Source organism: Nothoprocta perdicaria, unplaced genomic scaffold (genome assembly GCF_003342845.1).
Source record: "Nothoprocta perdicaria isolate Ctin4 unplaced genomic scaffold, notPer1 scaffold_240, whole genome shotgun sequence".
In the NCBI taxonomy this organism is placed as follows: domain Eukaryota; kingdom Metazoa; phylum Chordata; class Aves; order Tinamiformes; family Tinamidae; genus Nothoprocta; species Nothoprocta perdicaria.
Window position 1 is genome coordinate 987,276 of NW_020455467.1, and position 15,109 is coordinate 1,002,384.

Consider the following 15,109-nt stretch of genomic DNA (forward strand, 5'->3'; position numbering starts at 1 on the left):
TTGGATTCCATTATTCTGTTCAAAAAAGTGTAAAAACACTTTTTTCTAGTATGAAATTTTCAGATCCTTACTTCCATCAAAGCAGCCTCTGACATTGACACTGATAACTGAGCCTCTCACACACAAAAGTGTTTTCTATGTTAAACAGTCAACTGTCCTGAATAACAATTTCCTTGTGCTTGTTTCCCTAATCTAAAGCTGACCATATATCTATCCTTTTGAACAAGCTAGCCCTTCATTTCTTTATACTCAGCATCATTTCCGAGTCTGCTCAGATTAACTGAAACCTTTACCATTTTTTTTTTGCATTCCTCTTGCATTATCCAAACGTTTTGGAAATAAGGGAGCAGTATTTAAGTAATATAAACATATTGCTAAGGAACTTAAACATATTGCTTGTTTCCTGAAATCAGTATTTTATTAATTTAGTAATAATTTTCTTTCATCAGTGCACTCCACCACAGAATATCTGAGAAAGCATGCATATTTTTATTTTAAACTCTTTATATCAGATGACCATTCCCAGTGTTAACACTTTAGGATTCCCAGTGTTAACACTTTAGGAAAGAAGTATGACAGCAACTATTGCTAAATAACCTACAGTTTTATGTTTATAGAGGCCAAAGACAAGATTAAAAAGTGTGAGTTTCAATTCATGCTCAGACTTCTAGCACAAAACTCTCGCTCTGCAGCATGTTAACTACATGGCCCCTATTTGCTGAGCACCTACGCTCTTATTTTAAAAAATGCTTTCACCTAGGAACAGCAGATGCCAGACAGTAATTGAGCATATCCTATCACTGCCAATGCAGAGTCAGACTTTTAGAATTAAGAAAAATAAAAAAGATATGAAGCCCATAAACCCTGAGGCTGTGCTTACTTTGCAAGGGATAGGGTGCGGTTTGAATATTGTAGTAAAAGAAGTATATTTCAGGAATTTGAAAGCAAAAGAGCTGATACAATTTCAGATTTGAACCTCATATCGACAGTAACTTCAAACACAATCACAACATGTACACAGATTATGAAAGTCACCAGCATAGCATCAACTACCACAGTGTTTTGCACATCTAAGAGTCACCTTGTCTGAGTGGGTGGACACAGAAGAGAATAACGTGCTGTTGCCTCATTGAGGCTGAAAACAATCTTGTTATACCTTACGATTTCAGCTGAGAATCCAAGTAACACCTGAACAGACTTGCTTCCTTACAAGACTTACTACAGTAACGTACAAACTGCTGAACCCTCATGATACAGAAAACAAAACATGCCGCCCACCCGGAGAAAGACCAAGCTCATGTTAACGTGTGTGCGATAACAAAGCACCTTCCTCGAAAGCTCTGCTCCCAGTCACTGGCAAACCCGCAGGTTTGCTTCAACTGACAACTAGGGCAACAAGGGATGACAGGTCTTACGGAGGAGGTGATTATCTCTAGCATAAAGCCCCAAAAATGAGCTGAGAATTCAGTTAACAGTTTGTATGAAGAAAGAGTTCAGAGTTTTACAGAGTTCACTATAAAACCCAAAAAGTCCATAAATCTGTAAAAATTTGTATTCAAATACGTAAACAAATTCTGCAGTAGTTATGCTATGAGTAATCAGGAAGGAAATTAATTATCTATTAGAGCCTGTAGTCACTTTATTTTGCAGATTAAATATTAATAGTTTTAACAGCATTCCGATACTTGGATATTAAATATAAAATATGCAGGAAAAGCTTTGGGATTTGTGCCCACAAATCTGACTATAATCAGTAAGAGTCAACGTAACTTCAAAAACTGCAAAATTTAACCACATTCAGAACTCCACAAAAGACAACAAGATCATCCTCTATCATTTCAGAATGCTTTAGACAATCATTGAACCGTTTAGTAACTCTTCATTAATGGTTCAAGAATCAGTGTAATGGTTTGGAGCTCAATAACAAAAGAAATCTTACTGTTCAACTTTTAAAATGTACTTTTAAAGTGATTTGATTAAACTGAGAAGTTGAGGTGAAATCAGCCCACTTATTTGTGACTCTGACTGAATTCCATGCCTCAAGTATCATTACAGAGTAATCATTTGTACATTATTAAATATTTGTTACCACTCCAAAGAAGTTCCAATATTAAAGATATCTCTATTCCAGTTTCCTTGTCACTGAAAACCATAAAACATTCATCTGCATAAAGCAGAGATTCATCTATACTATGAACTAGAGAAAAAAATTATGAGAAATTTCCACTAAAAATTATGTTGGCTTAATACAAAATCACAAAGAGTTACCTTTGAGAAGTCCAGAATTATCAATAGGACCAGGGTACACATTCTGATCCCCCATCTGGTATTTGTCCCAGCTGTCAAAACCAACATATTTTTTCCACTGTTTGAACCAGCGACTGTCCACTAGATACCTAAAATAGAAAAAGACAAATAACTTAATTATTGGTAGAACTAAAGCAAAATTACTTTCTCAATAATTGAAAAGCACTATAAGTTATGTATGATGGTATACTTCAATGTTAGAAGGACAAGTTTCCATATTTTAAAGCATGTTTGATGGCACCTAGGGTTTCTGCTCCAGTTGCTAGGCCTTTTTATTAAAAGTAAAGTGAGAGTTCAGAAGTGAGTGTCATTTCTAAGCAAGCTACTAGGCCGACTACACAGCACACCATAGGCTGAAGATCGGCAAGATCCAAAATCCTTCTCTTTAGCATGAAATATCACCAGCTTTAATTTCTGTTCTCAGTTTATTAATTCCTTAAACTTAATTATTAATTAAGTTTATTAAGATTCAAGTTAAATCTTTATACCAAAACATTTATTATTGAACAGGCCTTTTAAAAATAAAAAGCAACTTTTGATAAAATAATTTCTCTGGTGTAATTTTATCCATAGCACTCACACACAAGTGCAAAGATTTTAGGAGGCTGATACACGTCACGAACCAGAGCGCTGAGGGATTTGGGCACTCTGAGTCAACATCAACACTTGCAGCAAATGCTGTGCTTTTGAAGCAGCACTAGATGCTTCTCCCTATGGAACTTCACACTTGCATATGAAGCGATACCTCTGTAAACCCAGATCCACAGTATTTCTTCTCAGTTTAAATTCTTCATATGTAGGCTTTACCAAGTCCAGAAAAACTCACTTTCTATGTTTTCTTTGCTATATTTTATCCAATTTTAAAATATCTACTTTGTTTTGATTTAAAAAAGAAATATTTTAAAAGTTTTCCATTTTCCTTACTTTTTCTCTCTAAAAAGCAGCAAGTTCTCTCTAGTCTGTATCAATTCTTTGGCTACCACCGTCTCATATGCTAGCATATCATTATCTGGATGAAATGCTAGATAAAAAGGAAGAGCCAAGATAATCCCTCTTTACCAGTATTAAGACTGCTGAACTCTCTATTTGTAGCATAACAATAATATATTATTGAGCCTGTGGCAGGTCTCAAAACTCTTCTGGCAAGTCAAATACCAGCCCGCCACCGCATGCAGCTATCATGGATGCAGGAGCTACTCCGTACAGGGGTTAGTCATGAACACCTGGGAAGGGATGTAGATCAAAACATTCACACCTACAATCCCTATTAAACAAAGTAATACAAAAACATTGCTGGGGTAAACATACTATCAAAAAGGATTAAAAATTAATGAGAGCTTAAAATTGTGCTTTTAATCAATATAACTACATAAGAAAGCTAAGATATCTAAGTTTTGACTTAAATCATGTTTTTGAATTCAGTTTCTCTTGTTCACAGAGACCCAGCCTGGAGCCAGCCTTTGGAAGTATCCTTAGCAGCCCCTGCTAAAGGAGGAATTACTGCTAAGACTTTGCAGCCTTTGCAGTCAACTTACCAGATTCTCTTCTCTTTAAGCCCTCATGGTTCAACTGTCTATAATGTACTCTTACACATCTGAATCTATAAAGTTACTTGGCAAGTTATTTACTTTCAAAGCCATCAAAAACTAAAAGACCTTTAAAAGCAACTTTGCAACATCAATGACAACACTATCCTAATTCACATTGTAAATAGTCTTGCTCCAGAATGTGTTTACATCCACAATGGACAAGCTATTCCTAGCATTAAATATGACTAAAGCGTTAGTCTGCAACCATCCTAACTAGAGCAGCACATACAGCAAGTGCAAAACTCCCACTCAATTGCTATGGACCAGGCTCACCCAAACCACCCAGCTCTGCAGCAGGTACCCTGACCATCCATCTCCCATCCACCACCCACAACCTGTTATTACTGTTCAAGAGCTGTCAGTGCTGCACAACCTGCTACCTCTTCTCAAATCGATGTTGCACATAAGCCTGATTGCAGCATAATGTTTTTTCAATAATTTAAAGAACTTCACAAACCATTCAGAGAATGGTCTCAAATTGCCTTCTGAACCAAAACTGTACAACCAGCAAATTTTCTTTTAAGAAACAGTAAGGAAATTTGTATAAAAAGTATTTTGCTACAATAATCTCCTTTTACTGAAGTCTTACTGAAGTCAGGAAGATCCTTAACAAGGCGTTTTGGGTATATGCAGCTCATCAGATTGGTCTGAAACAGAGTGGCTCAAGTCCTACTTCAGAATTAGAAGATCCTTAAACCTTAACTTTAGGATTGTGGCAAAATTCCCTCTGTATGTTTTGTGTTACATTCAAAACACGCTTCCAATATAACAAAACATGGCCAGGTAAGGCTAAACCGCATCAACAACAGTAAAAGTTGGGATAAGACAAAACTGCAGACTTTAAAACAAAGAAAATAAATGCACAGATTTAAACTAATGCTTAAAATAAAACATTTGGTTAAAATCTGAGTCCTAATCTCACAAATATTCTGCACTTCAAAAAAGAAGAAAAGAAAAATCACAGTCAGTAAAATACACTAACTTCTTAACACTAGTCTACTGGCTCCACTGTTGAGTGAAATTACAAATACTACACAACAAATCAGTGAATTTCCAGAAATATTTTATACTTTGACATACAAATCCCTTCGTTTTACAACATGTATACATATCCAAATAAAAGTGCTGTCCTCCTATGTTAAAGTCTCTTCTGATCTTTTCAGGCTTTCTAAAATGGTAATAGATTTAATCATCACTGCAACAAAATCTATGAATCCACAAACTTCAAGCAGTTGTAAAACTAAACAAAAATCAGCTTTTACTGCCAAAAAAACAGCTTGTGAAAAACAGGTGCACAATATAATGATCTAAATGCAGTTTAAAATGTGGTCGCCACTTGTATTTAAAAAAAAAAAAATCCATTAAAAAAGTGTATTTTTAAAGATCACATAAGTAAAAATAACTGCAATCAAAAAATTCCCTTCTAAGCACCATGTTTGCCACCATGCAATAACTACAGGAAGTAAAGCAAGATCAGATGCAGATAACAGATGCCTAATACGCTTTAAAGTATTTTTTAAATACTGTAAAATACAATATATACAAGCATAACAAAGTTCCTCTAATAAAGATGGGATAAACAAATTAAGTTTAAATTCCACAGAATTAACAAGTGTCTCCTTTTCCAAAAATCAGTAGTCGTATATAGATGTCTTCAGATATGATCTAGTTCAGTGAATATAAGAATAAGTGAATACCGACTCAACAGCAGATGCAGAAAGTTTGCAAAAATCTTGTCTTTTTACTTTGCCTTTACATGTCTCAGCTCTTTAACAGCTACTTCTAATTAACTTATCTTTAATAAATGCAAAAAGAGATAGGGTTAGTTTGTCCTGACATGCCCTTATCTTTCACTTTATAGACAGTTTTCCATCTTAAAAACAAACTAGGGGCCAAAAGCACTTTTAGCATCTTTCTCTGGTCATCTCTTAAACCCGGGGCCCTCCACAATAGCCACAGCTGCCTTCAGTCACCTGCAGCCATCCAGCCAGCCACCGTGCCTGCTGTCCTTGCTCCTTCTCCATCTCATGGCCTTTCTGGACCTGAATTTGAGGAAATTATAAACCCCAGAGAAGGAGAGCTATTAAGTCTAGATAGAGGGCAAATTATCATATGGGCAAACCCACCCATTCTTTTAATTAATTACTGCTCCAAAGGCAGCAGGCAGGAGCAGGAAGCTGCAGAACTGCATTGCTTTTTTTCATTTGCTGTTGTTGCACATAGCATCCTGAGGAACAAAATTGTGATGGTTGGGCACATTCCCAGGGCAAGGAAGCTCAGGAATGGGCTCTTCTAGATTTTTATGTTCTCTATTTCCAAGTCAATACTTTACAAGGTCTGTACACTTTAACATTCAATTAATTTTGCACTGTGTTTTCCTCTGTGATGTTTCTTTACAGTTCTCCTAACTGGAAAGTTCTAAAAGTTCTGCTTCCTAAAATAAAGTAGAAGAACTTGCATCTCTTCCTTAATATTTAGGAATTCATATTCACGTGCTCAAAAAGAGATTAATTTTTCTACCACAGAAACAATAACAGGCCACTTATAAAACACGCAAGCACACCAATGTATAAGAACTGAAGAGTGCAGCTGAGGCCTCTTGGCTGCAAATAAATTTTCTACTTTTTGTTCCTTTTTTTTTTTTTTTTTCCCCCCAGCTTTATTCACACCAAGAAATACTCCATAAGCTTAACTTATTTCGGACATACAAGGACTCAGAGCTACGAGGTCGCTGGTAGTTTTGTGGCATTTTGTCAGTCAGTAAAAAAAAAATCTGAAGAAAAACTGGAAAAACTGTTGTAAAACATTAGCATTGACTTTTGCAACTGTAAAAAATAAGGAGACTGTAATTAAAATTGTTTTGTCAGACAAATAAATGACTACATGCATTTTTTAAGGAACAATTCTACTCGAGATTAATGAAAAGACTAAAAACAATTGTGAAACATCAGAGTGCTCATGAACAAAACTTACTACTCCAAGCAAAACTGCCGATAGCATGAAGCAGTATTTTTAAATAGAGAAATATTAACCAAATGAACTTCCTGAAAAGTAATAAGCAGTCCACAGGCAGTTCTTAGGATAAAAAAAAAGTTACAGCTTTTGACAACTTAATCAGCATAAACTTTCACTTCAACAAAAATCTGGTACAGGTGAGAACACTGCTTTTGATTTACTACAGAACACAGCAGTGGTAATCTTGCACTTTTACAAGAACTTGTTTCCAAGCAATACATGAGATGCTTATTTTTCAGTAAGTAAATGAATGGTTATAAGCAAATGCCATATAGGCCCCTCATCTCTATGCATGAAGGATTTACCATATTAAAGATTATAATGCCAAAAAATGTAATTTTACCATGCTAGATTAGAGGATTGATTTAACTTAAAACACAGTGCTTTTACACAGTGTATGTAGGTACATACCTAAATACAGGCTTCATAGCACTAATGAAAAGAGTGAAAATCAGATATTTAGGGAGTATAAATCCTACGAACACATTCAATTTAGCATTCTCAAAATGAGCAATGTTATTTAATGTCGGAAACCTCTCAAAAAACAGTCTAATGCTACATTACGTATTTTTGAAACTGTGGATGGACCTCATTTAGACAGCTAACCCAGAGCATCTTAGCAGATATGACCTGTATGTTCTTGAAAATCACTATTAACAAATGATTGCTTTCTATCACTAATGTTATCAAAATGTCATTCAGCTAGGAACTGAAAATCTCACTCTTTCAGTTATCAGTCAAGCTAACGAGTAGGCTAGCCAAGCCATCCTCACATGGATGAGAAAAAGGCACATGGAGGATTTGCAGTAGAGCCTGAAGTCTCAAATTTCTCAATTTACTCCTTTGAGGTGCAAATCAAAAAATAAGATGAACTCATAGTGAGGTAAACTCATTAGTTTTTAAAGAATAAATGCTTAACATTCACAGGCATTTTAAATTGGAGTCACTACAATAAATTGCTTGATATGAACCATACACCCAGTTTGTTGATATTAAAGCCTCCTAGAGCTGACAAGCTGATAATGGAAACACATGAATACTGGAATAACCCCAAAGTGATACCAAAGACTAAAGAGAAAAATGCATGTCTGATATGCTGAAAATTACATTAAAATGATATTTTAGCTCATTCTTGTTATTGGAAATATTTGTACAGTCTAAGCAGCTTTTAGTGTTTTCCCTTCAGTTAGCCTGAATATCTTAAGGATATCTATATTTTAACAAGCAGAAGCAAAGAGACACGAAATAAGTTTATGGCCAGGTTCCAGTTAGAGCCTGGCCAACTTCAGTACTCAATGTTTACTTCTGACTAAGTTTCAAATCTCTTTGTAAGATATATTTTCTGTCACCTACAAAATATTCCTTGTTAGTGTGTAGCAGATTGTAATATACAAGAGACAATTCATACTCATAAATCCATTGAGATGCCAGATGGAAAAAAACATGTATCCATGTGCAAGGTCCTTCTGGGTCCTGCCTGGGGAGAAATAACCCCAGGCACCAGAAGAGATTAAGGGTTGACCTGCTGGACAACAGCTCCGCAGAGAGGGACCTGGGAGTCCTGGTTGACATCAAGCTAACCCTGAGTCATCAGTGTGCCCTCGTGGCCAAGAAGGCCATGGGATCCTGGCCTGCATCAGGAGGAGTGTTGCCAACAGGTCAAGGGAGGTGATTCTGCCCCTCTACTCAGCTCTGGTGAGGCCGCATCTGGAGTACTGGGGGCAGTTCTGGGCTCCCTGGTATGAGAGGTATGTGGAGCTTCTAAAAGGGGTCCACTGGAGGGCAACCAAGATGATTAAGGGACTGGAGCATCTCTCGTATGAGGAGCGACTGAGTTGGGCCTTTTTTCCCTGGAGAAGATAAGGTTGAGAGGGGATGTGAGCAACATGTACAAATACCTGAGGGGAGAATGTAGGGAAGAAGGGGCCAAACTCTTCTCAGTGGTGGTCAGTGACAGGACAAGGGGCAATGGGTACAAGCTGAAACATAGGAAGTTTCATCTGCATGTGAGGAAGAACTTCTTCACTGTGAGGGTGACAGAGCCCTGGAACAGGCTGCCCAGGGAGGCTGTGGAGTCTCCTTCTCTGGAGATCTTCCAAACCTGCCTGGATGCCGCCCTGTGCCCCGTGCTCTGGGTGTCCCTGCTGGAGCAGGAGGTTGGACTAAATGGTCTCTAGAGGTCCCTTCCAACCTTAAGGATTCTGTGATTCAAATCAGCAGAGAAGCTTGTATAACCAAAGCCTGCACTACGCACACCAGATCAGTCATGAGAAAAGTCAGTCCTTGCAGACAAACAGAAAGGTTTTAAAGATTTGCAGAATATCTGTCTAAGATGTTCTAGAACATTCTAACAACAGAGGCATAGAAAACCTTTGCAAGGGTGAAGATTTCCTTACACGTAGGACGTATGCCATCATACTCCACCAAAGTCTACTTTTTGCCTTTACCACCTTATGGGCTTTCAGGTAATTTAAACTTAGTGTTATCACCACAGGTTGTAAAATAGAAGACTGAATTCTGCAGTGTAAACTTCATCAATATCTTCCTTTCAGCAGCTGGCAAAAATGACAGGCCTTGTTTGAGGTCCAAGAGTCCCCTCATGTTATACCTGCTTTTCTTGTTTTCCAGTCTTACTTTAGGCTACAAGCCTTCCTTCAGTAAGGAGCTGAAAAAAAATATGATTAGAATGCCTTGTGGTGTCCTCTAATACTGTATTTCACTTAATTTCCCTGAGCAGCAGTAACTGCTGGCCATACCCAGCTCATCCCATTAAGAACCTTTTTTTAATAATCTCTTACCATTTAGGCAGAATTTTAAGTAATTATTTAGTTGAATGATTCCTTGAGACATACTGATAATTACAAAGCACGGTACTTAATATTTCAACCTACTTTCTTCTTCCTACTTCTCTTTTTTTTTCTTTCCCTTTTCTTCTTCAAGGCAGGAATTACTTTTCACTTTAAACGACTTCATTCTCAAGGTTAGAAAAAATGTTTGTTTAGAAATATTGGAAAAGAACATTAAAAAGCAAAGGACAACTGTGTAAAACTTGCTTTAGCTGAAAGCACTAAACAAACGATCTTTATGATCAGTGTAGATCAGTTATTCCAATCTCAAATAACACCTAAGACAACACCAAGAAAAGAGTTCACTGCGGACCATATTATACTTCAGACCCAATAAAGTTCTGTGAAACAGTCACTACTTCCATCATTTAAAAAAGACTTCTGATACCTGTGATTAAGGGGCACCAGGAAGAGTCTTGTACTTGGCTGTGTTCCCATCAACTACTGGACTTCAAGGTTTTCCAATACAGTGCGTACATCAAAGAGAGCTTTATCCTTTGTCCTAGAGAAGCTATATCAGCAGTATTTTGGTCCTTTAACTACTAAGTAATGATGCATTCAAATATTAAAACACAGATATCTGTTGATAGCCATGCAATATATACAAAATATGTGTCTTTATCAGGTAAAGCATTTAAAATTACCCACAAAGACTGTGTCCTATCAAGGGTAGAAAATTAGGACAGTCAATATGGAATGACTTAGTAGTTTTTGTCCATTAATTTACAAAAGCAAAAGACAGAGATTATTACAACTTCTATAAATGTGCTTTCATATCAAAATTCAGCGAATAGAAAAAAAAAATCAACCAATAGTAAACTTATATCACCTTTAAAACTTCACAGCTGCAAGACCACATATGACACCATTCATTTCACAAAAGAAAATTACACTAGCTGAACAGCTGCTACCTAATTTCTATTTTTTTTTTTTTTGGTTGTCACTAGCTGAATGGTTGTTACCTTATTTCTAAAATTCTTTTGTGTCTTCTCACTTTTTCATACAGTTTAACTTCACCTGTGGTTTTCTGCCACCTTGAATTCATGCACTCTTACCATAACTATGACTCTTCCTCTTAATGCACAGGTTGACACAAAAAAACCTAAACAGTATTACCATGAACTTGGTATTTAACACTGATGTTCAGAGCATTCCAAATGCATTCCTGAGTTATAGAGCATAAGAACTAAACAACAAGAAATCTAGATTCATCTACAATGACAGGTCAGTCCCTGCACATCAAAAATCAAAGCAGTTCACTTGAAAATGAAATACAAGTACTTCATACTGAGGCAATCATTTCACCACTGAATTCTGCTAGGGCATAAGAGCTTCTGAACACAAATTATTTCAGAGCAAAACTGTGCAAATTGTCCAGAGAGATGGTTCATTTTTCTCCCCTCTCCTCACCGTGCATGAGTACAGATTAAGCAATACCGAGGACAAAGTGGAACGACCGTGTCGCTGAAAGCAAATTAGGACTCCTGTTTAAAGGCTCAGCATCCCATTTTTGTTCTTGCAAGATTCCAAGACATATAAGTCACATATGAAGAGGCCTATATCTGTATTCCTATTCTAAATGATTACGCCAACCAGCATTGTTGGACCAGGTACATTCATGAGTAACAGACGACTTAAAATTCAAATTTCTTTTGATTTTTAACAAGCTCTACATATAGAAAAAACAACAGCTTAAGAATTCAAAGGAGAATAATTATCCTACTTCCCATGGTATTACTGAAGTAGACAAATACACAAGAAAAAAATCCAGTGGTCAAAGAGATCAAAAATATCACTTAGTTTCCAGTTTTAAGAAATCTTAGCCTAAATATTTCACATCTCTCCTCAGAGATAAAAGCTTTGTTGAACTACATGCATAAAGATATTTCCACTCCAACTAAGTAGATTATATCAGTCAACAATCTAATGTAAGAAGTTGGGCAATAAAATCTTAAAAACAGATATTAACAACCTAAACCTCATTTGAAAGCAAAAGAGGCTGATTCTCTCCCTGGAACTGACCCAGTGCTCCTTATTTCCAGATGAACTATGTCATCACTTTAGAATATTATTCTGAATGTTGCTGAGGTGCAGACCCACAACCTTGGATCATGCTCTCGGAGAAATTCAAGAATTTTCTATATAATCTTCCATTAACGTTGAATGTGGATTCCACTTGTTTACAGCACATTAATGGATGACCAAACATGGAAATCAGTTGAAAGACTAGAGTATAAAAGTGGAAAAAGAAAGAATGTCTTCTTTAGGTCTTGTACAACACATTTTGCTTTACTCCCTCTGGACTCAACAGAATTTCAGAAGCAAGGTGTATCACAGAAAGAACACAAACTACGACAGTTCTGTTTTTATTATCCGCAGGCTTTAAAAATCTGGACCAGATGAAGCACCTATCCCATCACTCGGCAAATGGATCCAAAATTTATTGACTAGTGATGCTGGAAATGAACATCTTCCTTCTGGTCTAAACTTAACTACCTTCACTTTGCAGACACTTTAAGTCTTTATCTAAATTCTTTATCCTATAAAGACACTGTCTATCCTACATAAGTGTTTGAACACAGGACTAGACATTGTATGAAGACGGACTGAGCCCCTTTACATTCCTCTCTGTAAAAAGACTTCTTCCTCTACTAAACTGTGGTTTTTCAACCTACTCCAAATCAACACCTGTGACATATGAACACCCTACTTGGACATTACTGATGGTTTCACTCATATCTTACTCTCTATGGCACTTTGCTGTACTGTGACACAGAATTACAGATCTAAATTTTTAAGATTGTGTGTTCCCCTGGCACTAGTCCTTATTTATGCACTGTGACAGCCTAATCTGTTTTCAAGTTAGTGCTTTCTAAAAAACAAATGTTGTCTCTATTTGCTTCTGCTCACCAGTCGATATAAGCAAGAAGTACAGGAAAGAAGCACAGTGGAGAAATTTGGGGAGAAAAGAGAAAAGTAGATGAATACGATTAACAGAAACAAACTGCTTGACATTATTAAACATTAGTATTAGTACTCAGTGCAAATGAACTATTTATTGGCAGATGATACCTAAAGGTGAGAAACTGGCCTCCCAGTCCAGCCCACGGTGGGGCAAACATGCATAAGAGGTAGCACAGTGAAGAGTGTGAGAGCATTTGTAACTTCATGTTTTAGTAACTTACACAACATTGCTGACTAAGCCAAAAAAGATCTGGAACTAGAGAGATAGCAGAGCTGAAAGCAGACTTGAGGGTAAAGACAAGACCCTGTCCTCAAAGTGGGGGGAAAGTTAGAGACTGTATCAGCAGTCACACAGACACAACTGCTCCTGAAGCCAGCTGCTCCAAAATCAGTAACCTTCAGTGTTGAAGACTGCAGCACAGTGACACTGTAAAATCTCCAAAAAGCTGAGCAGGGCTCTCAAGAGCCCCGCTGCAGCTCCAAAGGCTCTAAATGACATGGTTAAGGCTAGCTGGTCATGCCAATTACACAGTGACTAGAAAAATGATAAAAAAATCAACAGCTCTCAACTTTTTGAGGGTAGATTAAGGAAGATACTTGGATCAAGTCTGCCTTCCAATCTCATGATCAAAATTTCTTTTTCCTTCTAAAGGAGAAGCTAAAATCTGCACAAACAAGTAAAATTCCCCTCGCTTATCAAGGATCAGTGGAATTTCAAAACATTAAGAATTAATCATATCAGATCCTATAATAGGATATAAAATCAAATACAGATTTTTGTTCCAAAAGTAAAGGTACTTTTTTAGAACCTGATTTTTTTTGGACAATATTACAGGAAGAAATAGTCTATATACATCTATCCTATGTATAAGCTATTCTTAAAAACACTGAATGGAACAAGCATTCCAGCTTACTATTGCACTATTCTACCATTTTTACTTAGCATTTTAAAAATATTACATTTAAAGCCAGTTTTATATTCTTCTCTCTTCAGTGAATATGAAGAACTAATGAAGAGTTCCTTTCCCTCACTGTAGATAAGAGTAGCTCTGCCTCGCTCACCCTATTCTTTAGCTTCTTCTGCTACTAGCTACTAACGGAAAACTCCAAAACTTTATACTTTCCTTAACAGTTGATTGTTTTCCCCTGAACTCTTTATTCTGAATAGTTTAGACAAAACTTTCAAAATAAGTTGTTATTTTAGAAGCATTGTATTTTAAATACAGTAGTTTAAGACTTGATCTAGACAAGCTGATACATCAATGCTCATTTTTTTTCTCAACAATACTAGCTGCAATTCTGAATCATGACTAATAGCACATTAGCTATTATGTGTCCTTGCTGAACCCCTACGAGATCAGCTAGTAGCAAAATATCTCTGAATAACATATATAGACTAAACATTCCTTAACCTGTTAATGAACATGTAGATCTATTTTTGTTTCCAGTTATGAGAATAAAGTCAAGACTTTACCATAGCCTTTTTAGCTTGAAAACATCCAACTAATATTAGAATATTAGATAAGTATACTTAGCTGGGATTGTTAAATATATTTAAAAATACTTGTTTAGAAGCTTATTTCTCCAATTGATTTTACATATGTTAAAATATGTTATGTGTTAAAAATGCAGCTCATTAAACTTACTGGTTTTAACCGTTATGTAAACGGTCATAAAGTTATTTTCACTTTGAGTGATATTAACCGTTTTGAGAAAAATTTCAGTACTTGGAAAGTACCCAAAGGACTCATGAAAGAGGAATCTCTTAAAACACAAGATTTCAAGCCTAAGCAGCCTTGTACTACCAGTGCTCGTTTTCAACACTGCCATGCGAATTGATTTCCTTTTTCTAGTTGCTTAAATTTCTCAGTTTAAGAGCAGCCTGTTCTTATGCCAAAAACTGAACATACACTCAGCAGTATTTGAATAATGCATCAGAATATATGCATGGCTCTGACACATGCTGCAGTATCAACACCGTTAAATATAGTCTTTTATAGAACTGGAACAGCAAGTGATGACAGCTGAAATGAGGTGGGCAAGTTCTACTTGGGTGTATTTGTAATTTTCAGTCAAGTTTGCATTGTAGCCTTTGTCTTGGGGTGCTAAAATTTTGCAAGGGAAAGAAAAGAAGAGGGTGGGTGCTGAAAAAAAAAAGTGTCAGTTCCTTTTCCTGTTTTCAAGAAAAGAAAAGAAAAGAAAAGAAAAGAAAAGAAAAGAAAAGAAAAGAAAAGAGGCAAAGCCTCATTGCTGGCCTCAACGGCCTCAATCACAGGAGCTCCATGAACCGAAACACACTCGCTAGGATGCTCCTCGGCTGCCCGATGCCTTTCGGGAAGGGGCACGTGGCCGCGGGGCGCCGCACCGCGCGCTGCGGGACGTTGGCCG

At 36.7% G+C, this 15,109-nt stretch overlaps 1 protein-coding gene across 1 annotated transcript in view; it reads right to left on the reverse strand.

Moving 5' to 3' along the window:
- The window catches only part of USP15 (ubiquitin specific peptidase 15), a 58,143-nt gene that overhangs the window by 42,553 nt on the left and 481 nt on the right, over positions 1-15,109 (reverse strand). The window contains exon 2 of the mRNA XM_026039785.1: positions 2,269-2,396. Coding sequence (XP_025895570.1) covers positions 2,269-2,396 — 128 coding nt within the window. The remainder of the gene's footprint in view (positions 1-2,268; positions 2,397-15,109) is intronic.